Genomic DNA, 25,738 nt, shown 5'->3' with positions numbered 1-25,738 from the left:
AGGGATGGGGAGCCTGTTGGGCTGCCGTCTGTGGGGTCGCAAAGAGTTGAACACGACTGAATCGATTTAGCAGCAGCAGCTTACAGTGTTACAGTTTTTTAAGTTTGAACATTGTGGTGGAGTAAATTATAGTTTGTACTTTTTCAGTGGCCTAACCGTTAGAACTGTGTTTTTTTTTTTTTTTTTTTTTTTAAGGTGACTATATGCCACAGATACTCCTGTAGAGATGCAGAGGGAGATTTTGAATTTCTGAGTTATGTAATATTAAGTTGATAAATTTGATATCAGGCAGTTTTACACTCTGAACAATTTTCTGTGGTAAACCTGCACTTTTTTTTTAAATTGAAGTATAGTTGATTTGCAGTGTTGTGATCGTGCCCATTTTTGAATGTTCATAGCACATGGTTCTGTTTACAAGATGCTCCTCAAGTTATATGGGAATAATGGTTCATCTTTGAAGGAATGGGTGAATTTTGGAGATACAGCCAAGTATATGTACAGATCCCAGGTTTAAGCATATTGAAGACTTACAGTTTATGTCATTTTTTTCTGAATTTGTTGGACTTTCTTAGAATTGAGGTCAGTTGTGACCAACCTAGATAGTATATTCAAAAGCAGAGACATTACTTTGCCGACTAAGGTCCGTCTAGTCAAGGCTATGGTTTTTCCTGTGGTCATGTATGGATGTGAGAGTTGGACTGTGAGGAAGGCTGAGCGCCGAAGAATTGATGCTTTTGAATTGTGGTGTTGGAGAAGACTCTTGAGAGTCCCTTGGACTGCAAGGAGATCCAATCAGTCGATTCTGAAGGAGATCAACCCTGGGATTTCTTTGGAAGGAATGATGCTAAAGCTGAAACTCCAGTACTTTGGCCACCTCATGCGAAGAGTTGACTCATTGGAAAAGACTCTGATGCTGGGACGGATTGGGGGCAGGAGGAGAAGGGGACGACCGAGGATGAGATGGCTGGATGGCATCACAGACTCGATGGACGTGAGTCTGAGTGAACTCCAGAGATGGTGATGGACAGGGAGGCCTGGCGTGCTGCAGTTCATGGGGTCGCAAAGAGTCGGACACGACTGAGCAACTGAACTGAACTGAACTGATCCTAGGTTTGTCATTCACATTTTGTCCTTCTGTCACCTTTTCCTGGCCCTTCTTGGTTCCTCTTGCAGGAGTTTCTTAATTTGTCTTCCAGTTTACACTCCCTGCCATTAAACACAAAAGTCCTAAGAGAAATTGTCCCAAGTCCTGACCACGTTACCCTTCTTCCTGCTGACTGCCATCAGAGGCAATCCACATGCAGTCTGACCCCAGCCTGCCTTCCTAGCCCAACCTCCCTTTCTCACCAGCATGACACTCCAGACTGTCTGGACCCCTCCTCATTCATTGCTTTTCTCTCTCTCCAGATCTTGACTCATACGATGCCCTGTGGCAAGAATATACATTCTTCATGCCGAATCAGCCTTTCAAAACCATTCCTGTCCTTCACTGCCCTGCTCTTGATCCATTATGCTTTTTTGATTACAGTCGCTGGAAGTGAAATCTTTTTCCTTTATGCATCTCTGTCTGTAACCTGATCATCTCAGTTGACACTCACCACAGATTTGCTTTGAATTTAGTCATCTTGTCTTTTTTGGTATTAATGTTTCTTCATTTCCGTTTTAAGCATTGGGAAGCTAGACGGTTTTGTCATATATTTAGGTGTCTCTTAATTTCATGGCTGGTGATTGCAGCCATAAAATTAAAAGACGCTTACTCCTTGGAAGGAAAGTTACGACCAACCTAGACAGCATATTCAAAAGCAGAGACATTACTTTGTCAACAAACGTCCATCTAGTCAAGGCTGTGGTTTTTCCAGTGGTCATGTATTGATGTGAGAGTTGGACTGTAAAGAAAGCTGAGCACCGAAGAATTGATGCTTTTGAACTGTGATGTTGGAGAGTCCCTTGGACTGCAAGGAGATCCAACCAGTCCATCCCAAAGGAGATCAGTCCTGGGTGTTCATTGGAAGGACTGATGTTGAAGCTGAAACTCCAGTACTTGGACCACCTCATGCAAAGAGTTGACTCAATGGAAAAGACCCTGATGCTGGGAGGGACTAGGGGCAGGAGGATGACAGAGGATGAGATGGCTGGATGGCATCACTGACTTGATGGACGTGGGTTTGGGTGGACTCTGGGAGTCGGTGATGGACAGGGAGGCCTGGCATGCTGCGGTTCATGGGGTTGCAAAGAGTTGGACACGACTGAGCGACTGAACTGAACTTATATATCCCACTCAATGGCCCATAGGTGGACAAGGAATGGGGTGAGGGGGGAAGAACACAGAACGCAAGAATCAGGATGACAGGTTTCTCCCACCTGTCTGCCAGGAACTGGTTTCGTGACTTTTGGAACTAAATCATGCAGTGTCCTTATACTTGGGTGTGTTCGTGAAGTAAAGGGGTTGGCAAGGTGATGCCCAGTTGCTTTCAGTAGTTTGGCACCATTTGTTTCCTCTTTAGCTGAGCAGGAGATCCTGTGGACAGAGGAGCCTTAGCAGCCTATAGTCCTTGGGGGTCACAAAAGAGTTGGACATGGTTTAGCAACTAAACAACAGCAAAACAAATCTCAAATAGTGGATCCTCAGTAAATAGGTAATGAATGAAGAATGTAGGACTGCACTGTTGGTTGTATTCTGTTGCCTGCGGGATCCCTTTTGTCCTGAGGGGAAGTATGCTTCTGATGAATGCAGGCTCCTGCTTCCCACTTTGTTCTTGCAGGGCGGCGAGGTCTGTTGCACACTCAGCTTACCCTTGCCAACTTTCCACTACTTTCTTTCTAGACTTGATAAACATATTGCAGGTGGTCTCCTTAAAACTACAGTTATTGAGTTGAGTTTTACATATAATAAAATATTGGTTCATTTGTCCTTAACATTATTTTAGAAGTTAGGACCCGTTGTTTAATACTATTATATAGGTAGTGTAATGGAAACAGAGTCAAATTCATGTGTTCATGTTACGTGTTCATTGTGTAGCATGGAATTTAGGTTGTTTTCCTGAAAGTGACCACTGATTTTTTTTTCTCCTAAGGGTGGTTAAGAAAGTGGCTCAATATATGGCTGACGTATTGGAGGACAGTAAAGATAAAGTTCAGGAGAACCTGTTGGCCAATGGAGGTAAGCTAATGTTTCATGATTTGATATTGACTTCAATAAAGTGGACAACATAAAAAAGATCTATAGATAAGGGTATCAAATCCAGTAGAAAGCCATTAAAGTAGGATGATTATTAACAGTTTGGTTATATTGCCAGTTACATTCTGTCCTCTGAAACACAACCTCTGATAAGACAGTCCAACATAATATATAGTATAGTTTTTTTTTTGTTTTTTTTTTTAATATGGATCCTTCCAAAAGCAGTATCATAAAGATTTACCTTAGTTCTTTCCAGGATCTACCTGTCAGTTCCACTTAAAAGTGTGTTTCTGAGTTACGTGTTTCAGCATTGTTGCAGGTGAATACTTGCAGTTTTCTCTAGCTTTTTGTATGTAATTGCGTCCAACTACAGAAGCTTTGGAATAAAAATTATTAATCTTATTGCAAAGTAATGCCTCTTCCCCTCAAATTTCATATGGCATTTCTTTAGTACCCATAGAATAGTCTACTACTGACCTGTCTGTAGCTAGAAGCTAATATTTACATAAAGTTTTTTCTGTGTAATAATAGCTGCATAAAGATGGTTTCAACTGCATCATTGTCGTTTGTCCTTGCATTTGTTGTTTCCTCCTGAAATATCAGTTTAGGATGTGTTTCATTTTCAGTTCAGTTCAGTTCAGTCGCTCAGTTGTATCCAACTCTTTGTGACCCCGTGGACTTGGAGCACGCCAGGACTCCCTGTCCATCACCAACTTCCAGAGTTTACTCAGACTCATGTCCATTAAGGCAGTGATGCCGTCCAGCCATCTCATCCTCTGTCATCTCCTTCTCCTGCCTTCAGTCTTTCCCAGCATCAGGGTCTTTTTCAGTGAGTCAGTTCTTTGCATCAGATGGCCAAAGTATTGGAGTTTCAGCTTCAGCATCAGTCCTTTCAGTGAATATTCAGTATTGATTTCCTTTAAGATTGACTGGTTGGATCTTTAGTGATATGTCATTAAAATAAGAAAAAATCATTTCCTCTCTGTCCTGTATAGCCTACTGTGGTAGGTCACTATGATAAATTAACATTTGTTAGGTAGAGCCCTCGGTTATCATAGGATGTTGAGCCACAGCAACGAATGACCACAGGGGAAAGAGAAGTAGAGTTGTTTATTACTCACAGGTCCTGGAGGGAGGGGAGCAATACAGGGAAGTTAGGGCGGGGTGCAGACAGGAGGAACAGTAGGACCTGGGGCACATACCTTTATTAAGAGTCCATGGGTGGAGTGATTCGGGATTCCCAAGCCAAGTCCTGATTGGTTAATTCAAACTGAAAAGGGGAATTTTGATTAACTTGAAGAGACGTGTGCATGCTCAGTTGTGTCCGACTCTTTGCAACCCCATGGACTACAGCCTGCTAGGCTCCTCTGTCCATGAGATTCTCCAGGCAAGAATACTGGAGTGAGCTGCCATTTCCTGCCCCAGGGGGTCTTATCTAAAGGGTCCACTAACAGGGGAAGCCCTGGGCAGCAGGGGAGAGTGCTTATCACAGGTTGGTATCGGAAATCGAACCAGGAACTGAGCTTACATTTACTTGTGATCGCAGACTTGTTATCTAGGGCTGTTAGCCAGGAAGGCTGTTACCTGGTGTGATTTCTAGGCACCTGCTGGCTACTTGGCCATGTAAAATGGATGTGGAAGCAGCAGTATGGAGGTTTGGCTAAACTCTCAGTGGTCACTGTATTTTAAATTCAGTGTTTCTCTAATTTCATTTGTTTCCTTTGCAAATCATAGATGTTCAGTAAGTACTTAATCAGTTTAAAAAAATTAGTAATTTATTTTTGCTCTCTGTTAAAATAGCAACCCTGACTTGCTTACTGTTTCTGTTAATGTGTGGTTGGGGCAAAAGGACAGGAGTTAGATGTGTTAACTTAGGTGCCTTCGCTGATCTCTAGGTACTTGATGAAGTAGGGCAGTCAGTCTACTTGGCAGAATGGGGAGGTGACAATCAATCTAGGGGATATTGCATCCAAAACTGCTTTTGAAAATACCAGATATGTTGCTGACTTGCTGGTATTCTGTCAGGAGAAGTTGAGGAGAGAAGATATTTTGATATGAATTACTTTCGCCAATTAACTATAATTGACATTTGATTTCCCTGACCTTGATCCCATCAGGCTTGAGGGATAAAAAGTCATCTTGACTACTAGACTTCCAGGGAATTAGTTGCTGAGTTTCTCTTTGGCTTTGCATTTTTTATTCTTTTCATTTGAAAGTGAAAAGGTCCGTGTTTTGAATATTACTGAAATACAGACTCCTAGAAACAGTCATCAGACAAGTTCATTTTTAACAGACAAGTTCATTTTCAATTTGTTTGGGTAAGTTGCAAAGAAATAACATACTTTTGTCAAATTCTTCTTATTGAGGAGACACTTTGCAGTAGTTTCTCAATCTCTGTGTGTCTCTCACCTTCCCATGTATCATGGGTATGTGCATATTCCATTTATTAAGTCATCAAGTTAGAAGGAGCATTTTAATATATATATTAAATTTTGACTAAGGAGAAGAGAATTCAGTCAGATTACAGGTAAAAATTTTGATTAATCCATGTTACCTAATACAGTCCCACATTTATTTAACCTTCACAAATGATGATATCTTTACTGATTTTCTTAATGCCCATTTTGGCATTACTGTATAGCAAACTATAAAAAATTCTATTGCTTCTCCTCAGTAATTAATTTCTTCCCTTATTTCAGTTGACTTGGTTACTTATATAACAAGGTTTCAGTGGGACATGGCTAAATATCCAATCAAGCAGTCCCTGAAAAATATTTCTGAAATAATTGCCAAGGTAAGATAAAAAAATGACACAGGTAGGATACATTGATTTATAGTGATTCTATTTATTTTCTAAGTATTTAGCTGTTAAGTTCTCTAATTTAGGTTTTGACAAGGCAACTTAATTATATGTGACATTTTGCAACTTTACTTAAAAAAGAAAGTTGTCAGAAAAGGATAACACTCACATGCACATTATCCATGTGTGTAGTTTGTTTTTTTAAGTGGTTAAAGGTTGCATCAACAATGTTTGACTAAGAAAAGTCACTTTAAAGTTATAAATTTTAAGCATAACTGAGATAACATAAAATGAGAAATTGGAATTGATTAGAGATTTACAAATCATTCAGATATATGATAATGGTCACTTGAGTGTGTGTATGTACAGTACTGATTCAGATTAAACTTTTTGGGTTTTATGACGCCTTCTGAGGTTCAGTATTGATTCCCTACCCAGAAAAATTGCCCGTATTCTCATACTGCGTGATTCTGTGAACAGTTTCAGGGAGTCCACAGGTGTTGAAAGTCCATCCATGAACTCACTAAACTAAGAGTTCCTTTTCTGTTGCAAAGTCCTTGAGCTTGAGAGAAAAATGTAAAACTGAAACTGTAATGAGGCAATAGACAAAGACCTATTCACTGTTTGACAACATATCTGTGACCTGGCTGGATGAACAGTACAGTTTAAATCATTTGGACAGACTTCCTTAGCGTCCACGGACTTTATTTGTACATTGTGCTCTAGGGTTAAATGTAAATAAATGGTCTATCAAGGACTTAACTCAGGGTCAAATAATTTAATGAAAATGAGTAGTCAGATAATATAAAATGGTGTTCTTCCTGTGACTAAGCATTATTTTCTTTTAATCCTTATCAAGGATTTAGTCATCTTCTTCCTGATACTATTATAGATGAGGAAACAGGCTCAGAGAAGTGAAGTGATTTACCCCAGAGTGCCACATGGCTGATAATGGTAGAGCTCAGTTGAAATTAGTTCTTCAAATGTTAAATCTACTGCTTTGTGTTTTCTCCTTAAATTGTTAGTAGTTTTAATCATATTTTTGAAAAATCAGCTCATGTAACATTTATAAATAAGTTGAAGCAAAATTTTAATTTCATCGCAAAAATGTTTTGTGTAAGAATGGTGGTGTTATAAACAACAAAACTCTGTATGATTTCATTCCTTTGGAAATTAACTCTTCAGACTTGTGTATTAAAACCTTACATTAGTCATGTCTTTAAATAGTGTCCTAGATTTCATTTACATGGTTTAAGAATATAGTAACAATAATGAAAATACATGTCGACTAAAATATTATCTTTAGTAGAAAAGATTATATGAATATTCCCATAGTTATTAAAATGAAGTAGGTTATTTTTTTAATGACCTTTAAAAATAATGCCTTTAAAATAATAGAATATTCTTACATCAGGATCTAGTGGTGGGTTTGTTTTTTAAAGTTTAAGCACAACTACTTTAATTGTATTAGTAGAGGCAGATTTAGGAAGATTCTCCCTATTTCTCTTCTTTCTTCTATAAAGGGTGTCACTCAGATTGACAATGACTTGAAATCTCGAGCATCCGCATACAACAACCTGAAAGGGAATCTTCAGAATTTGGAACGAAAGAACGCGTAAGCATGTCAACTAAATGTGAATAATTTAGAATTGGAGAAGCACTGTGGCACAGGGGTCCCCAACCTCTGAAATCTAGTGCCTGATAATATGAGCTGGAGCTGATGTAATAATACTAGAAATAAAGTGCACAATAAATGTAATGGGCTTGAATCATCCTGAACCACCTGGCCCCGCCTCCCTGGTCATGGGAAAATTGTCTTCCATGAAACTGGTCCCCAGTGCCGAAAATGTCAGGGACCACTGTGTATTGTACGTTGCAGATAAACGGTTGTTTGGAGTTTTAGTAAGTTCCAGTTTGTGCCATTTCTATACTCAGATGGTGTTTTTTCACTTGCTCATTAATTCAGGCTAGTCAAAACAGATGTGAGGCTGATTTATTATGCTCGTTTCATACATAATACTTCTGAGCTGGGTCCTGGTTTATCCTTTATCCATCTGATTTTTCACTGTAAAAATTATCTAAAGTTAATTGTTTTAAATTAAATCATAATTTAATTACATAGCAATTATCTGCTGCTTAAGAGGATTCTATAGAAAAATGCTTTTTTATGTAATTATCATTCTTTAATTTATCTTGTTTTTATGTTTCAATTTTTTATGCTAGGTTTTCTTAAAATAGAACACTCTTCTTTTGGTTGATCTCACTATAGTATGACTACTACAAGTGTAGCTTTAAGCACTTAACTCTTCAAGGTATACATTTGTATCCCAGAGGCAGAATTGACTTGTCCTGTCAGGGGTACATACAGGGCAAGTCATTTTCAGTGTGAAATCTACTGGGAGACCAAATGAAGACTTGTATTCAAAGAGTTGATTGTTAGGTTAACTAACCAAAATTGATACCCAAGGAGAGGGAGGAAAATCAAAGGTTGTGCTTAGATGATACGATTTCATAATTATGGTGAGGTAGACTTTAATTGATGCTGAATGAGTAACACTTTCCCAGTCAAGACATTATATATATATAATCAAGAGAAGAGCTGAGTTATAATAATTAAAACAAATGTAAAGAGAAACACTAGAGGCAAATTCTCATAAAATTTTGACATTTCTTTGGGTTTAGATATGGGAAATATTCAGCTAAATTTTGGCTTCTTGCTATATCAAATAAAAATGTTAACTCGGGCTAATCCCTCTCGAGATGTATGTGTAGTATATGTAACTATACTTAGCCTGCTGTATCTTTACTTGTGTTATGGACCCACATAATTATCAGTCTGATGATCTTTTTCTTATTCCTCAGAGGGAGTTTGCTAACTCGAAGTCTAGCAGAAATTGTGAAGAAGGATGACTTTGTTCTTGACTCAGAGTATCTTGTCACGTTACTGGTCGTAGTTCCCAAGTATGTCTTTTCATTACAGAAGGTTTTTACTTATTAAAATACAAGAAAAATGTTAGTGTCTGACACTGTAATTTGAAGTTTTCCACAAAACCCGAGTGTAAATGGAATATCACCTTGTCATTTGTTCTGTCAACCAACATATACTCATATGGCACATACAGTGGAATTTAGTTCGTAACCTGGTAATAGAGATGTCGGTTATAAATTGAGATTCTAAATCAAGTTCAACTTAGTAGAGTTGACCCATTAAAAAATTAACTAATGCTAAACTATTGGATTTTTTAAAAAATACTGTTTTCAGATATTTCAAAATAAGTTCTTTTTCTGAAAAATCTTTATGATTGATTAGGATGAATTAAACCCTCTAAGAAGTAAAGGATTGGATTAGATCAAAGGTTAGCATATCTTTTATATAAAAGGCCAAATAATATTTTACCCTTTGCAAGCCATATGGTTTGTGATACAGCTAGTCAACTCTGCCACGTCAGTTTTGTGGTTGTAGCTGAAAGCAGCCATCCCCAGTGTGTGCGTGAAGTGATGTGGCTGGTGTCAGTAAAACTTTATTTACAAAAACAGGTACAGGTTATGGGCATAGCTTGGGTTGGATAATTCTTTGAACTCTCCTCTAGATTAGGCCTTCTGTATTAATTAACATTTGGGCCTAGTTAATCTTGATAAAATGAAATCTTTTGAAGGTTAGAATTCTGTATGTGTGGGTGGGTGGCAGAAAACACTGTTAATGGTTTCATTTCTGACCTGCACTGAAATCTTAGCATCAGGAAATCATTGAGGGATCCAAACTGGCGTGGGAGATTTGGGGACTCTTCTCAGCATTATTCATAAAGTCGTCTTTTGATGTGCTCTCCATTTTTATCTGGCTAGGAAACTGGGAATATAGGAAAATGATGCCTCCTGGAAAGGGATGGGAAAGCACCTCTGTTTAATTTACAGTGGCGACAGTATCATCTGATTTTTGCCTTTCCCCGCTTACTGCAGAATAAGAAAACACTGATTATTTCTGAAAAATTTCTGTGTATTTGTGTTTTTATACTATGCATGGAAATAACCTTTGCCCAGATAAAAGATTTGTCTTATGCAACCTTTGTTTAAAATTTGTGTTTAAGACAAGAAATTTTCATAGTTTTCTGTACACTGTACTTGAAACCTAGGGTCAGACCTAGGGTACCTTGTATAATGGCTTATTTATTATCCTGGCTACAGTGCTATCAATCCAGTTCTTTATTTTGTGTTGCCACACCCACAAAAGCCAGCGGTCTCTAGAGAAGGCTGCTGCACAGTGACCCATGGCCGCTTGGCTCACTGTCGCTCTGTTGACTCAGTGCTTCCTGGTGCCCTGTGCTTTCAGTACATGTGCTTTCACCTGGCGCTTCAGAATGGCTACTGAATAAAAATGTTAGTGATTTCAGCATGGCCCCTCTCTCTGTCTCTGTCTCTGTCTCTCTCTCTCTCTGTCTCTCTCTGTCTCTCTCTCTCTCTGTCTCTCTCTCTGTCTCTCTCTCTCTCTGTCTCTCTCTCTCTCTCTGTCTCTCTGTCTCTCTTTGTCTCTCTCTCTCTCTGTCTCTCTCTCTCTCTGTCTCTCTCTCTCTCTGTCTCTCTCTCTCTCTGTCTCTCTCTCTGTCTCTCTCTCTCTCTCTGTCTCTCTCTCTGTCTCTCTCTCTCTCTCTGTCTCTCTCTGTCTGTCTGTCTCTCTCTCTCTCTCTCTGTCTCCCTGCTTTGCTTTCTTCGTTTGTTTTTTTTTTTAGTGAGGTAATATAAATTAACCCTGAAGTTTAAGAATGATTTCAAATCTCCAATTTGCTTTGCTTCTCTCCCAAACTGAGTTGTAGGGTGTGCCTCTTTTGTAGTAGTTATTGGATGTAAGAGATGGTGAGTTATGTTTCCTCCTTCACCACTGAGTGTATTTGAATTCATTCTCTGTAGGAAACTTGATTTTTCTTTTGTTAGATAGATTTGAGATATACTTACTATAGTTGAATTTCCTATTTGTCTCATAATTTTTTCCTCTTTCTGGGTTTGGCAGGAAGTAGGACTTGTTTTTCTCTTCTAGTAACTTAATTGTACCTTTTCTGCAGGTTAAACCACAATGACTGGATTAAGCAGTATGAAACACTAGCTGAAATGGTAGTTCCAAGGTCTAGCAAGTAAGTAGTAGACTTAAAAGCCTGCTCTTGCCTAGAATTCCTTTGATAGTTTGGGTGTTGGATTAGAAAATATCTTTATCTTTTCTTTGTGGTAAATTTTATAGTTTTGGAACCATCTTTTTCACCTAATAAATGAATTATATTAGCTCTAGTTATTATAATTTTAGACTTGGAAGGGCCTTTGCACAGTCTCACCAACCCACTCATGTTGATAGATGTGGAAGTTTGAGGCCACAGAGCTGAAGTGCTTTGCCCAGAGTCGCATATCTCATACGTGGCATAGATGTAACCAGAACTCAGGTCTCCTGTGTGGTACTTTTTCTGCTGTACCACCTTCTCAAGATCCTTCTTTCAGTACTCATCTCATACCTACTGTGTGTCTATAATTCCCCATTCATCTTGTTAAGGAAGTATACTAAAATGGCTACTAGGGTACTGTGTTGGTCTGCAGATATTTACTATCACTTTCCAGTGAGCATAGATTCTACCTAATCTATACTTTCCTTTGGAAAAAAAAATTGCTAAGCATTTTTGAACTTACGGATTAATATTCATTGTCTAATTTGATATTTACAACAGTTCTGTGAAGTAGTTTGGGCAGTTTTTATACTTTTTGTCATAGATGAAGTAAAGCGTATGGCCATAAAAGTGTCAAACGGCAAAGTCAGGACTAAAAATTCAGGTCTTTCCACTGCAAGTTGTGCACTCATGACACTGTAGCATATCATCTTTTCCTGTATTCTGCCTTTCCACATGAGATGCTTGCTAAGAAAATGTAAGTACAGTGTGTATGCTCCCCCAAAGAATTCTTGTGTGTGTGTATCCCTCAAGAGGTGTCAGCATGATGAAAGTCTGGGAGGCAGTAGAGAAGTGGTGTTAGTAAGGCCAGGCCCATGAAATATTTTCTTTTCCAGTTTCATTGTGTCATATGGGAGGTAGCTTAGTATAATGGAAAGAGTCCTGGACCCAGGAATCTTGAGTTCTTTTGCTGGTTCTGCTACCAACTTGCTGTGTGACCTAGGGTAAGTCTTTTAACTTCTCTGGGCCTCATTTTCTTTGTAAAATGAGCATCACGCCTTTGCTGTACACATTATGAGATCCTTTTAAGACTCGATGTGATATATGAAGTAGGAGTTCCCTGTTGGCGCAGTGATAAAGAATCCGCCTGCCAGTGTGGGAGACATGGGTTGAGTCCCTGGTCTGGGAAGATCCCACATGCCTTGGAGCAGCTGAGCCTGTCGCCACAACTACAAGCTCACACTTTGCAACTAGTGAAGCCTACATTCCTAGAGCTGGTGCTCTGCAACAAGAGAAGCCATCTTAGTGAGAAGCCCGTGCACCGCAGTGAGGAGTAGCCCCTGCTTGCCGCAACTAGAGAAAAGCCTCACAGCAGCAAAGACCTAGCACAGCCAAAAAAACCAGATAAATAATTTTGAAAAGATATGTAAAGTAGAAGGTAATATGAATCTTGCAGTTTCATAAATGCTAACTTTTTTTTTTGAGAACAAAACCACAAACTTGTGCTCATTGTGAATTTTTTTCCCATTTTCGGGGAGTGCTTTCCATTCGCAGTGGCCCTTCACATAGTAAACTGAAGATTGAGATTGTGTCTTGATACTGGTTTTCCTCTGAAGCTGTTTATCCGGACTGATGACACATTCTTAAACCTTGTTCTTTGGAGTGCATTAAAGCACAGAGATTGGCTTGACATTTGGGGGTGGGGGAGGAGGAGAGTGAGCTCACAGTGCACATGGCATGCCCTCCGGCGCTGTGGTGAGCTGAGCCCGAGCCCAGGGGAGTGGCATGTGAGCCCAGGTTTACTCAGGAAGAAGGACTTTAGAAATATTCAGACATTTACATCTTTTGAAAATCACTTTAGTAGTTTAAAGGAAAAAATTTCAGATGCTGCCAGTTGAGTATAGGCGATACCTATCTTCTGAATGACCCCCAAGTGTCCACTGACCGCCTGAGCACCTCCAACTCTTCCTCACTCAGTGAAAACATCTGTTCATCTGTTTAGCAGTTCTAAAGACTGATTTCAGATCACCTCCTTGAAAATGTATTTGAGTCATTAAGAACAGGGCAGTAGCTCAGCCAGCCCTGAAGAGGATGGTTAGTTTATGTGAGGCAAACAAGTTTTAGTGAGTCAATCTGAAATCCTATACACTGTTTAGGAAAGAGCTCTATGAGCTAATGCTGGATTTTTTGCTTCTAATAACTAACATTTTTGAGTAATTACTATGTGCTAGTTATTGTTCTAAGTGCCTTATTTTAAAGGGAATTGTAAGTAGCAACATTGTCACTTGTTGCCTTTTGGCACAATACTTGAGTGATTACTCTTGGAAGCAGTGAAGATGAAAGTGGACTTTGGGGAAGAAGAATAGATTGAAAAAGACCATCTTCAAACCTAAAGACATAATTTAAATTAAACACAGAAAATCTAGCTATTTGCAAAATGTTCTCCATAAATCTTGAAAGACTGGACCATGTGAAATACTGCCGTCATTGGGTGGCTAAGTGCCACATCAGAGTTCACACAGCCAAAGAAGTGGGAGCTAGACTATTGTTCTGCTTTTTGTTGGAAAAACTGTTCAAAAAGAGGTGCTTTTCACTTATACTTTCACAATTACCGCTTAGCTGTTTGTCTCTACTTTTGCCTGTTCAGATAAACTAGTTGGGTCAGATCATTGGTTGATTCTGGCCTTTTCTCTGTTGTGGGAAACAGCACCACAGACTTGGTGGTGCTTCACAGAAGCTTTTTTGTTCAGGGAGCTAGAGTTCTAGATGAAGCAGAGGATGCTAGCAGGGAGGACCTAGAAAAAGATGACACTAGCCATTGTGCAGAGAAAAGTTTCACCTGTGCTTTGGAGCCAGGTTTGCACAGATAATTTATGAAGAAAAGCAGAAAAGATGCTTCGGCAGTGAAATGGGTCAGTTGATTGGAGCAGAGCAGATGGCAGAACTGAGCCTTGGGAGAGAGGTAAGAAGGGAACAGGAAGAGCTTGTAAGCTCCAGAAGCACTGCCACACACGTGGGTGACTGAAAATGCCATGAGACAGCTGAAAGCACTGACTCTTAGTTTCGTCTTGGCTTGGTTACACAGGTGAGAATATACTGTTACTGCTTGTACACAACAGCAGAATTGAATGCAGCGAGTTTGGAGACTCAGACCTGCAGCTCACAGACTGTTATCCCCGCTTGATTTCTGCCTTGGTTTTTAAATGAAGTTCTGCCCACTTGGTAGCTGCCTTGCTTTGGATTTGATGGGCACTGGGTGCAAGAACTAAGTGTAATAGTCTTGAGAGGGCACAGATTAAAAGGGGTGGGCCAGGTCTCTGGGGGCAGGGCGGGAGAGAAGAGGAGAGAATTCAGATTCCAAAAGAGAAGAGGGTGTTTAGCCAGGAAGCAGGGAAGAGTCTGGAAACCAACCAGCTGCTGGACAGTTTGTCCTTGGCTGGCCTGCTGCTGATACAGATTGAAAATCATGGTTCTTAGAGTTTGGAAGCTCTTCTCGAGTTAATGCTTAATTTTGTTGGTTAGGAAGAAATGTACAAGGGGCCTATTAAGACACTGTAAGTAAAAACATAAAGACTGCGTGTCCTCAGTGTTTGAGGCAGTACAGCTGAAAGGCACTGAGGGGTTCAGGAAGGGCTGCCATTCCTTTCCGTTTGTTCTCCTCCCCCTGTTTCTGAATTCTGCCCTCAATATGAATGTGAGCAATAAATATAAAGCTTTAAATGGACTTTGTCTTTCTCTCTCCAGTGTTCTCTCAGAGGACCAAGACAGTTACCTATGTAATGTCACCTTGTTTAGGAAGGCAGTTGATGACTTCAGACACAAAGCCAGGGAAAACAAGTAAGAGGATTATTAAAAAAAATGTTTAATTTGTTAGATTACCTATACTTCCTGTGGACAATTTTGGCTTTCTTTTTTTTTCCTAATTTAGATTCATCGTCCGTGACTTCCAGTATAATGAAGAGGAGATGAAAGCAGACAAAGAAGAAATGAACAGGCTTTCTACTGACAAGAAAAAGCAATTTGTATGTGTTTTTAGTATTTAATATTATCAGTGTTAAGCAGAAGAAAAACTGGTACTGCTTTTCTTTAAAAGAAAAAACTTTTCTGATTTTGATTTCAGTTATTTTTTTCTATTAAATAGTCAAAATGAGTTTTCTCTAAGCAAGCTGAGATCTGTGAATTGTTATCTTAAAATGTATATTTTAAAATTAATGCAAGTCTGTATCAAAAGTTAATTTTAAATACAGTGTTTTGATTAATGCCCCTGTAGTGAGGGGTCATTTTAGTTAAGTAATTGTTCTCTCTTTTCAGTAGGGTAATTGTTCTCTCTTTTCAGTAGGAAATTTCATTTTCTTGAGGCAGATTTTTTTTTTTTAATGCTGTAGTCTTTACTGAAGGAATTTGTATTTAAACCATTGGTGAGTTAGTATGTTCTAGGCACAGTGGAGAACAGGGATGGAATTGTGAGTGAAAGATAGTGTTGACTTTCTTGCCATCCTCAAGTAAAGGATTTTTGTGAAGATTAAAGAGTGTATGGAAGGGGAAACGTGATGAGTGAAAATGTGTTTCTCTTACAATGCAAGAGGAAACAAAAGCAGATTCCATTTACAGCTATTTCCAAGTACTGTATAAACCGTAACATCTCAGTTGGGGAAAACTAACCCTAATGAAGTAATGTCAAATAAAACCAGCTGGTTGTGGGGGAGATCCAATACCCTAAAAGAACAGATATTTTAACCAGAGACTTTCACTTTGTTGTGTTGTTATCCTTTTTGCGTAAATGGATTGCTATATCCAAATGAGCCTAGTAATATTACCCAAATAACTGTTAGCTGAACTGATCGTGTGTGTCTTTTGAGTATGGAGAAATGGTAACAAGTTGTTTGAAGTTTGTTTCTTTAAAGAAGTGTTTTTATTTAGTACTAGGAATCATACTGAATAGTTTAATAAGTTCGTAAAGAGTTTATGCTGTCAATACATAATAGAATCATTAAGAAATTAGAACATAATAAGCAGGTTTTAGGGATCTGAGTCAACCCCCTGATTTTATAGATGAGAAAAGTAATACTTAGAAATATTAAATGACTTACTACATAACTATTTTTCCTGTTCTGAGAAGTTGTTTGTAATTAAATTCTATTTTGAATGTATTAAATGCTTAACAGTATTGGATAGTAAATTTAGATTTTTATACTTTGGTTTTCAAATCTATAGGACACTTCTATATTCTGTATCATTTTAAGTGACTTTCACTATAGTATATGCCTTTTTGAGAATTCCTTGGCAGTCCTGGTGGTTAGTACTTTTACTACAGGGATCATAAGTTTGATCCCTGATCAGGGAACTAAGATTTGCAAGCTGCACAACATGGCCCCCAAAAAGAAAAATACACACACATACATGCCCTTTTCTGTGTAGTGAATGGAGTCAATGGATATTTGTATCTACTGAGGTTACACAGTAGTAGCTAAACTTTTCATCTAATGTAAGGTAAAGTATGCAAGATATGAAAATAATGAAACATTTTTAAAGTGAATTACAATGTGATTGGGGCTTCCCTCGTAGCACAGATGGTAGAGAATCTGCCTGCACTGCAGGAGACCTGGGTTTGATCCCAGGGTTGGGAAGATTCCCTGGAGAAGGGAATAGCTACCCACTTCAGTATTCTTGCCTAGAGAATCCCCATGGACAAAGGACCCTGGCGGGCTACAGTCTATGGGGTCCCAAAGAGCTGGACATGACTGAGTGACTAAGCACACAGACACATAAAATGATTGAATTCTACTTAAGATTCTCACTGGATAGTCACTCCTTTAAAAATACTTGGTTTATCTGATTTCTAACTGCCATTTTCAAGACCAAATTTGTGGTGATTCTTTTCTGTTTTGTGGTGATTCTTTTCTTTCTTTCTTTCTATAGGGACCACTAGTACGGTGGCTGAAAGTGAATTTCAGTGAGGCGTTTATTGCGTGGATACATGTGAAAGCTCTGAGGGTTTTTGTTGAGTCTGTTTTGAGGTAAAGAAAGCTCATTGAGAAACTTGGAACTAAAGAATGTGTAGATCCCTTGGCATTGCACCTCTTCATTGAAACACAGTCTGCTAATAGGAAATTGATTTGGGGAAACTGAAGGGCTACTTGTGAGGGAGAGATTGTCAGTATCATACTGCTTATGACGTGTATGTTGGTCTTGCCCTTAATACCGAGTTTAGAAAAAGATCATGCTGCTGTGCTCTGGTTCTTTCCATATTCTGTGCTTAAGTTAAACGTAGGTTATATAAGTCAGTGTTTGTTTAAAAGACCTATCATATATTTTACATGTAGTTTGATCCACAGTATGCCTTATTTGAAGTCCTCGTTTCATAGTAGCCTAAAATATTTTATTACTTTGAGATACTTAAAATCTCAACCATCTTGTGATGCTTTGTACATGTTGCTCATATTAGAAATAGTTCAAAATACTTATCTGCCATCATGCTATTTGTAAATTTCTTTGAATTTCCATAGTAGATGGGTAATCTCATGCTTTTTTTCCCCCTATATTCTTTATTATTATAAAGGAATCAATAGTTGACTCTCCATATTCTTGGGTTCCAAATCCATGGACTCAACCAACTGTGGATTGAAAATATTTGAACAAGAAATTCCAGAAAGTTCCAAAAAACAAAACTTCAATTTACTGGGCACTAGCTATGATTTACATAGCATTTGCATTTTACTTACAACTAATTACATAGTATTTACATTGTATTATAAGTAACCTAGAAATTATTTAAAGTATATGGGAGGATATATGTAGATTATATGCAAATCTTAACACCATCCTTGGATTGGTGAACATCCTTGGATTTGGTGTTCACAGAGCTCCTGGAGCCAATTCCCTGCGTATACCTAGAGACACTGTACTGTTTACATATTATCACTGTCTGCTGAGGGTGGGCATGCTGCTGCTGCTAAGTCACTTCAGTCATGTCCGACTCTGTGAGACCCCATAGACAGCAGCCCACCAGGCTCCCCCGTCCCTGGGATTCTCCAGGCAAGAACACTGGAGTGGGTTCCCATTTCCTTCTCCAATGCATGAAGGTGAAAAGTGAAAGTGAAGTCGCTCAGTCATGTCTGACTCTTCGCGACCCCATGGACTGCAGCCTACCAGGCTCCTCCGTCCATGGGATTTTCCAGGCAAGTACTAAATTACCTTAAAAATTAAAGACTAATTAAAAGTAATTCCTAGTAGACAGTTGGCTCTCATTTTAAAGATTTCTAATGGATGGTGAGGACCAGAGAAGGTGTTGAGTTTCTGAACTTGTAAAGGTGGTTATTAAAATGAGGCACCCTCTCCCCATTAACTGTGATTAAAGAAGAGTATGAGAATACTTGCTTTTAAGCAGAAAATCTCTGCATATGTTTGCTTGTGTTACATCCTGTATTTCTGCTTCCTTATAAGGTATGGCTTGCCAGTGAACTTCCAAGCAATGCTCCTTCAACCCAATAAGAAAACAATGAAGAAACTAAGAGAAGTGTTACATGAATTGTATAAACATCTAGACAGCAGCGCAGCAGCTATTATTGATGTAAGTATTTATTAGCCTGGTAGAATAGGAACTGGATGAATTTCAGAAAAAAATTATTGGAAGAAGATGTTATTTAATTGCTTTAAGATTCTCAGTTTGTTAGTAAATAATTTACCTTGCTTACTCCATTTTATAGTAGTTGCTTCTTGGTATTTCTAAAAGCCAGTCATTATCTTGCTGTAGATCTGATGTTTATAGCTGCAGAAATACCCACACAAGCAGTGATACTAGTTGTTTACAAGAATTACAAATTGCAGACAGGAAGAAAATAAGTCATTACTGTAACTTTATTTGGTAGAAGTAGCAGTCAATAGATGAGCATTTTTAAAGAGAATTATCATTTCTCTAAAATGGTGTATGTTTATATCTTTTTTAAAACAAATGTATGATCATTTATGCATACAAAAGCATACAAAAATGTGTGCTTTTTGTTGCTGCTGTTGTTTAAAATTGTAGCAGGCTTTTATATTTTTTGTTTCAAATAGCTTGCTGATATTTTCTCTCTAGTTTAGAATAGCAGTATTTCACATGTGCATTAGTTAGAACCCATGGGAGAAAAATCAAGGTTTCTTAATGGAACAAAATGCAGGAAATGACTCTAAATTTTCATGGAATTGTTGATAATATGTAAAGTCTAACTCCCATGCATAATTTCATACCAGTAAATTCTTATAACATGCATGCATACTAAGCAGTATCAGTAAAAATCACAGTTGGTTTATTTTTATCATCATTTTATAAGCCTTGTGTCTCATAAACTCAATACCACAAGCCTGAGACTAAAAAAGTAATTTTATACAGTATGCATAGAAAAGGATGGTGGAGTCATGGTTAAACCCACACAGGCTTTGAGGGCAGAGTACTTGAATCTGGCATTACTACTCACTCACTCTGTTTCCCAGGGCAGGTCAGCCTGAGATTGTTTCCTTATTTGCAAACTGGAGTTAACAATGTCGAACTCAGATTAAATTAGGAAAAATGTGTAAACTTAGCCCAGTTCATTAAGAAGGTGCAAGCATACCTCATTTCATTGTGCTTCATTTTATTGAACTTTGCAGATACTGCATTTTTTTACAAATTGAAGGTTTGTGGCAACTGTGCATTGTCAGATGATGGTTCTCATTTTTTAGCAATCAAGTATTTTTAAATTAACATAGGTACATTGTTTATTAAGACAAAGGCCATTGTACACTTAGTAGACTATAGTAAGTGTATAATAAGTGCATATCATTAATATGCAGTGGGAAACCAAAAAATTCATGTGACTTGGCTTATGGTAACACTTGCTTAATTGCGGTGGTCTGGATCAGAATCTGCTATCTCCAAGGTATGCCTGTGAATGGTAGTATTTTTTTTCTTTTCCTTTTTTCATTTCTCTAAGTACTTAGTTGAATAATCATCTGACTTTTCCGTAGGCTCCTATGGATATTCCAGGCTTAAACCTGAGTCAACAGGAATACTACCCCTATGTGTACTATAAGATCGATTGCAACTTGCTGGAATTCAAGTAAAATGAGCCCTCCACACAGCCCTGTCCTCGTGTCGTGTCGGTGTTTGCTAACAGACATAGGCTGCAGTAGGGCTGCACTTTTAACTCTCTTTTACCCCTTGCTTGCTTCTCACCTTCTCTCCTAGGCGCCTTCTCTGGTGCAGGTCCATTTCGCAACATTTTCTTTTTAAAAGGAAACTATATGTCTTGTTTCTTTTTATTGATCAGGTCTGTAAATGTGTACTGAAAAAAAATCAGAGTTTATTTATGAATTGAATAGTTTATTTAAAAAGAAGGTCTTTCCTTATCCATATTGTGGTATGCATTAATTCCATTTGTTACTATTGTGACAAAAGCCTTGTTTACAAGGGAATGGTGTAAACAGTTATGCCATCTTGTTCACTGTATTTAGTAGACATAATTGTTTAATAGTTACTGAATCGTGATGTAAAGAAAATGTGACAATATTCAGGTATGTGCTTTCTGAATGTTTTAAATTATAATCTCTGAGCACTGTTGACACCCACAGGAGAGAATAAAATTACCTGTGCAAAGGTGGGTTGTGGTGTGCGTAACTTCCAAGAGTACAGTTCAGTTTGAGAGCTTAATGAATGGTGTCGTGGCTGATGCCCTGTGTCGCTTTCAGGATTGTGCTGTATATACCAAGAGGTGACCACCGTGGCTGACTTGCGTGATGATTCAGGTGTGCCAAATCTGGGTCAGAGCACCAATTGGAAGATTATTTTTGAACATGTGATGGGTATTTATATTTGCACACTAGACTTTGGGGTATCTCAATTAGGAAGTAGGGCCAGTTTTGAATAAAGTTTAGTAGAACTCTGCTGCTTTAGTCGTTTGTTTTGTCTTAAGTCCTTATTTTATGTTTGTTTTTTAAGATTGTTAATTTTGCCCTCATCTTGACATCTGTGTTATGTTTGATACGGTTTGAAAAGAGGCATGGCTAGCCTGATAGATCTCTGGAATAAGACTTAGGTTAATGTCCTGAGTGAGCTTTTGGAATCAGATTTTGTGGCAGTGCTCCCTTTATTGTGCCCTCACAGGCTTGTAAATGAAAGAGGTTTTTACTTGTTAAGGGCATTTCTAAACTATCATATTCCACCTAGAAAATTAGCCTCCTAAATCTGTTTGGTTTCAAAGTTGTATATTGTTAAGTCAGAAGTAATGCTTAACTTCAAGCAAATCCAGACTTCTATAAAGTAAAACCTGAGGCCACCCCTCCAGCCCTCTCAATTCCTTCTTTACAAGGAAGTTTTTACATAGTTTTTCAGGTTTTCTCCTATATCTCTGTAACATACATAACCACACACAGCTTATTTTTAAATAAAAATAGGATCATCCCTCACACGCTCTGTCCCTCACTGTTTTGCTTACCTAGTGTTCGTCGTTGTCTGGTCACTCAGCCGTGTCCGACTCTTCAGAGCCTAAGATTTCTGACCGCCTGGCTCTTTGTCTTCCTCCCATGCCCCCAGTCTCTAGTAGGCGCTGAATGACTGAGGCAAGCACATTCCATAATCTCTTTTCAAGATAGACAGTGATGTGGAAAAGGCATGGAGTGTGGGTCATCAGATAATGAACCATGTCACTCTTTGGCCCAGAACATTTGGACGATGTGGCCAGGTGTTCCGTGCTGGGTTTTATAGCCTACGTTATTCAGCCTGGAAGATTTTCCTACTTGATGGAGTCGCCGTTAAGCAGACGCTGTTTGTTCTGGGTGGAGCTTTCTGAGTGAGCATATATCAAGCAGTATGTTTAAAGTAATATCGTGTATGGAACAGATACTCAGCAGATGTGAACTGTTCTCTGCTCTCACTTTAAATAGCCCCAAATGTTGGAAATTATGTACACAGGGTTAAAATGGCTTCCCGGGTGGCGCAAGTGGTAAGGAGCCCCTCTGCCAATGCAGGAGAAACTGACTCAGATTCTCTCTGGGTCAGGAAGATCTGGAGGAGGGCATGGCAGCCCACTCCAGTATTCATGCGTGGAGAATCCCATGGACAGAGGAGCCTGGCGGGCTACAGTCCATAGCATCGCAAAGGGTTGGACACAACTGAAATGACTCAGCACGCACACATGAGGTTAAAAATGGTATACACAAATATTATGGAACAGCTTATAATGAAAACCTTGCTGGCCTTTAGAAGAAATATGGTTATTGTTTCCTTTACTTTAGTAAAGGATGGTTTGTTCTAGAAAGTCTGTAACAGTATTGTAGAGGAAATGTGTTGAAAACTTCCCTAATTTAGTTCTTGTCTCTAAATGGAAGTTTACCCATTTCAGTACTGTAAAGTTTTCTTATGGTCTTTATTTTGCTAGCATGGATAGCTTTATTTTAATATATGAATGTAATTCTGGTCTTTTTAAAAAAGAATAACAAGACACATCAGAACTATTTTATTTACTGGAAGATTAACCCATAGAATATTCTTAGATCCAAGTCCAGTGACTTGAGAGAGGAAAAAGGAAACAGAATAAAACCGTGGAAGTGATTAGCAGTAGAGAATACCCCTGGGATTGTTTAGCTAGATTAAAAAAATGAAACTGAGGGGAAACAGGACAACACCCTTCATGTAAGAACGGTCAAAATAACGCAAGAAGAAAAAAGTTTACAACGAAGCAAAAGGCAGGCAGCTCACACATTTCCTAACAGTTGTTCAGAATTGAGCTTACGTCTACAGTGGTTCTTTACCTGCAGAATTTAATAAAAATGCAAAATCATTGCTAAATTCTCTAGAGTTGTGGTTAACAGTCTTAAGGAGTACATCTGAGGAATTACCTACAAACACACACGAGGCTCAGATGCTAGTGTCAGCCAATTGCAATCTGAGACTGGTTTTTAAAGATTCATCTTCTGAACCCCTCCACCCACATGGGGTTGTTGACTTAAAAATTTGTGAGCTTCTTGAGGTCTCATTCAGATAGTGATTCTTCTCTATTTCACACAGACCACACTTAATAGGATCATCATGGATAAGTCAGCTTTTCCTACCTGTCAGCCAGACCAGCATTCTACATCTGCATGGATCAGGAGAAGCAGAAAGCTCTGCCTTGGCCAAAACTGACCAGTGTCGGTGTCCATTGCCCTTGCAAGGCCACAGAGTATCAGGTTGAAATTTGCAAAAACCATCTAAAATGATCAAAGTCCCATCTTTAGTCTTTTAATGGAAGATCCACTGTGGGTATGATTTATCACTACTTATAAAGTGTAAAAGTACAGCCATAACAGAGTTTCAAAGAATGGTTTCTATAAACAACAAAAAAAGATATCAAAAGTGAAAAATCAGTTGGATACAGCAAAAGTTTTTGTTGATGTTTGCCCAAAAGTGGAGTAAACAGTATGTGCAACACTGCCTTAAACCTGACAGTAGTAGTAGTCTTTTTTTAACTAGAGGATAAACCAGAATGTCAGACCTAAAAAGCAGTTCTCATGGGTCTCACTATTTCCTAGGTATGTAGATGACCTCGTTGAATAATTCTGTGACAAACCATTCTTAATTATCTTTTTCACCAACACAACTGGCCAGATTTTATAGTGACCGGTATACATATATGGGCTGATTCTCAGAATAATTACTTGTCAGTACAGGTTTTAATGTGTTACTAGAAACATCATTTGTTTTTTAAAAGTTGAGACCACACAAGCACTTTATTTTCCCACAAGAGGGCACTCTGGTGCCGCTGAAAAGCTAACAGTCTCTCCCCGTCCCCTTTCACTGCCCCTCAGGGTAGTTGTGAAATACAGTTTAGAGAAGCCCATTCTGATTTGTTAATATTTTGTTACAAGTATTTATTCATGTAGAGTTCTCAGAAAATGTTAGATGACTCATTCATTTTGTGATTTAATCCAGCTGTGTGTGTGTGTGTGTGTGTGTGTGTGTGTGTGTGGAACCCAGACACCTTTCAGGTGCCCGCTAGTGACAGAGTTTTCACGAACAATAAAATGAAAAAAATAAGGATGTCTGTGTGTGCCTGTATAATCACTTACTTAGCAGACAGTTATTAAGCACAAACTAGGCACCAGGCATTGTTTTAGGTTCAGGCCATATGCCTAAATGATGCTGGGCAGTAAAAAGGCAGAGTGCCTGCCTTGGTGGGCCTTAAAACAAAGTCATTTGGTGGCAGCTTTACTTGACAAAGTATAAACTTGGCAACCCCAAATAAGAAAAAGGTATTTTACTGATCTGTGAAATCCAAAGTCTGAAAACAGTTAAGGATATCGGTCCAAAAAAGTCAACCTGTCATTTCTGTCAGTGGGTACAGAATAGTCTTTTGGGGGGGGTTATTTTTTTTAATATAAATTTATTTATTTTAATTGGAGGCTAATTACAATATTATATTGGTTTTGCCACACATTGACATGAATCCACCACAGGTATAACCATGTTCCCCATCCTGAACCCCCCTCCCTCCTCCCTCCCCGTACATCCTTCTGGGTCATCCCAGTGCACCAGCCCCAAGCATCCTGCGTCATACATCGAACCTGGACTGGTGATTCATCTCACATATGATAATATACATGTTTCAATGCCATTCTCCCAAACCATCCCACCCTCGCCCTATCCCACAGAATCCAAAAGACTGTTCTATACATCTGTGTCTAATTTTTTTCTTTTTTCTTTTTTTTTCAGATCTGACCACATGGTTAGTCTGGTTCAGCACTGTCCAAGAGATTTTCCTATCGTGATGGACATTCTGTGTTTCTGCTCCCCAGTGTGGTGGCCTTTATCACAGGTGGCCACAGGTCACTTAAAGTGTGGCTGGGGTGACTAAGGGACTGCCCTTGTGATCTTATTTGAATTTAGTTAACGTGGACAGCTACAGGTGACTAGTGGCTAGCACACTGTGTCAGGTTGGACACACTGGAGCAAGGAGCTGTTCTGCTCTTGATGTTCTAACATGCTGCATATCTGGTGGCTCTCTTTGTCTCTTAACTGGCAGAGCCAGCCCAGCTTCTTTTCACTTTGATTGCAAGACTTGATTTCCCAGGAGAGCAAAGGCTTGTTTTCTGGGTCATTGTTGATGGGCCTCAGACTGCTACATGAGACAGCTTTCTCTTTGATCACAAAAGACAGCTACGCGTACTTTGTGCCTTTCTGCGCACGAGGGTAAACCCGTTGCAGTATTGAAAGACCAAAAGCTGTTTCTGATGGGAAATACTGAACCAGCGGGATTGAAAACACAGCTGGGTGGCTCTAAAGGGAGTGTAATTTCTCCTGTCAGTCAGCGCTCACTTGGCACTCATTGTGGGCAGAGCGGCTGCCATGCCAGGCTCTGGAGGGAGACTTTGAGGGGACGTTCAGTACATGTTCTTGAAGGACATTATTGGTCTCTGTTGACTCTTGGAGGGATTTAAGAGGTTCATAAAATAGCGAACAGCTCAGGTTTTCAGCAAGAAGTCTAGCAGTTTACAGGGTGGCCTTGGAAAGAGGCAAGTTGTGTACACAGACATCTCCCTTGTGTGCGGGTGGTTTTCACCAGTGATGTGTTGTCACAGGTTTTGCCTCCTTGAACCCAGTGGCAGGATAACTGGCCAAGGAAGGAA

The 25,738-nt window shown here is 39.0% G+C and overlaps 1 protein-coding gene across 1 annotated transcript in view; it reads left to right on the top strand.

Annotated features, from left to right (window-relative positions):
• ATP6V1C1 (ATPase H+ transporting V1 subunit C1) overlaps positions 1–20,975 on the top strand; it is a 40,082-nt gene extending 19,107 nt beyond the window's left edge. Inside the window, exons 4-13 of the mRNA XM_068983497.1 lie at positions 3,075–3,160; positions 5,878–5,972; positions 7,502–7,593; positions 8,841–8,939; positions 11,033–11,101; positions 14,864–14,956; positions 15,048–15,141; positions 17,039–17,136; positions 18,563–18,689; positions 20,105–20,975. Coding sequence (XP_068839598.1) covers positions 3,075–3,160; positions 5,878–5,972; positions 7,502–7,593; positions 8,841–8,939; positions 11,033–11,101; positions 14,864–14,956; positions 15,048–15,141; positions 17,039–17,136; positions 18,563–18,689; positions 20,105–20,200 — 949 coding nt within the window. The 3' untranslated portion in view covers positions 20,201–20,975. The remainder of the gene's footprint in view (positions 1–3,074; positions 3,161–5,877; positions 5,973–7,501; positions 7,594–8,840; positions 8,940–11,032; positions 11,102–14,863; positions 14,957–15,047; positions 15,142–17,038; positions 17,137–18,562; positions 18,690–20,104) is intronic.
• The last annotated feature ends 4,763 nt before the right edge of the window (positions 20,976–25,738 follow it).

The sequence above is a fragment of the Capricornis sumatraensis genome, chromosome 11, assembly GCF_032405125.1.
Source record: "Capricornis sumatraensis isolate serow.1 chromosome 11, serow.2, whole genome shotgun sequence".
In the NCBI taxonomy this organism is placed as follows: Eukaryota; Metazoa; Chordata; class Mammalia; order Artiodactyla; family Bovidae; genus Capricornis; species Capricornis sumatraensis.
Note: the sequence above shows the minus strand (reverse complement) of the source record. Positions and strands in the feature narration are given on the sequence as shown.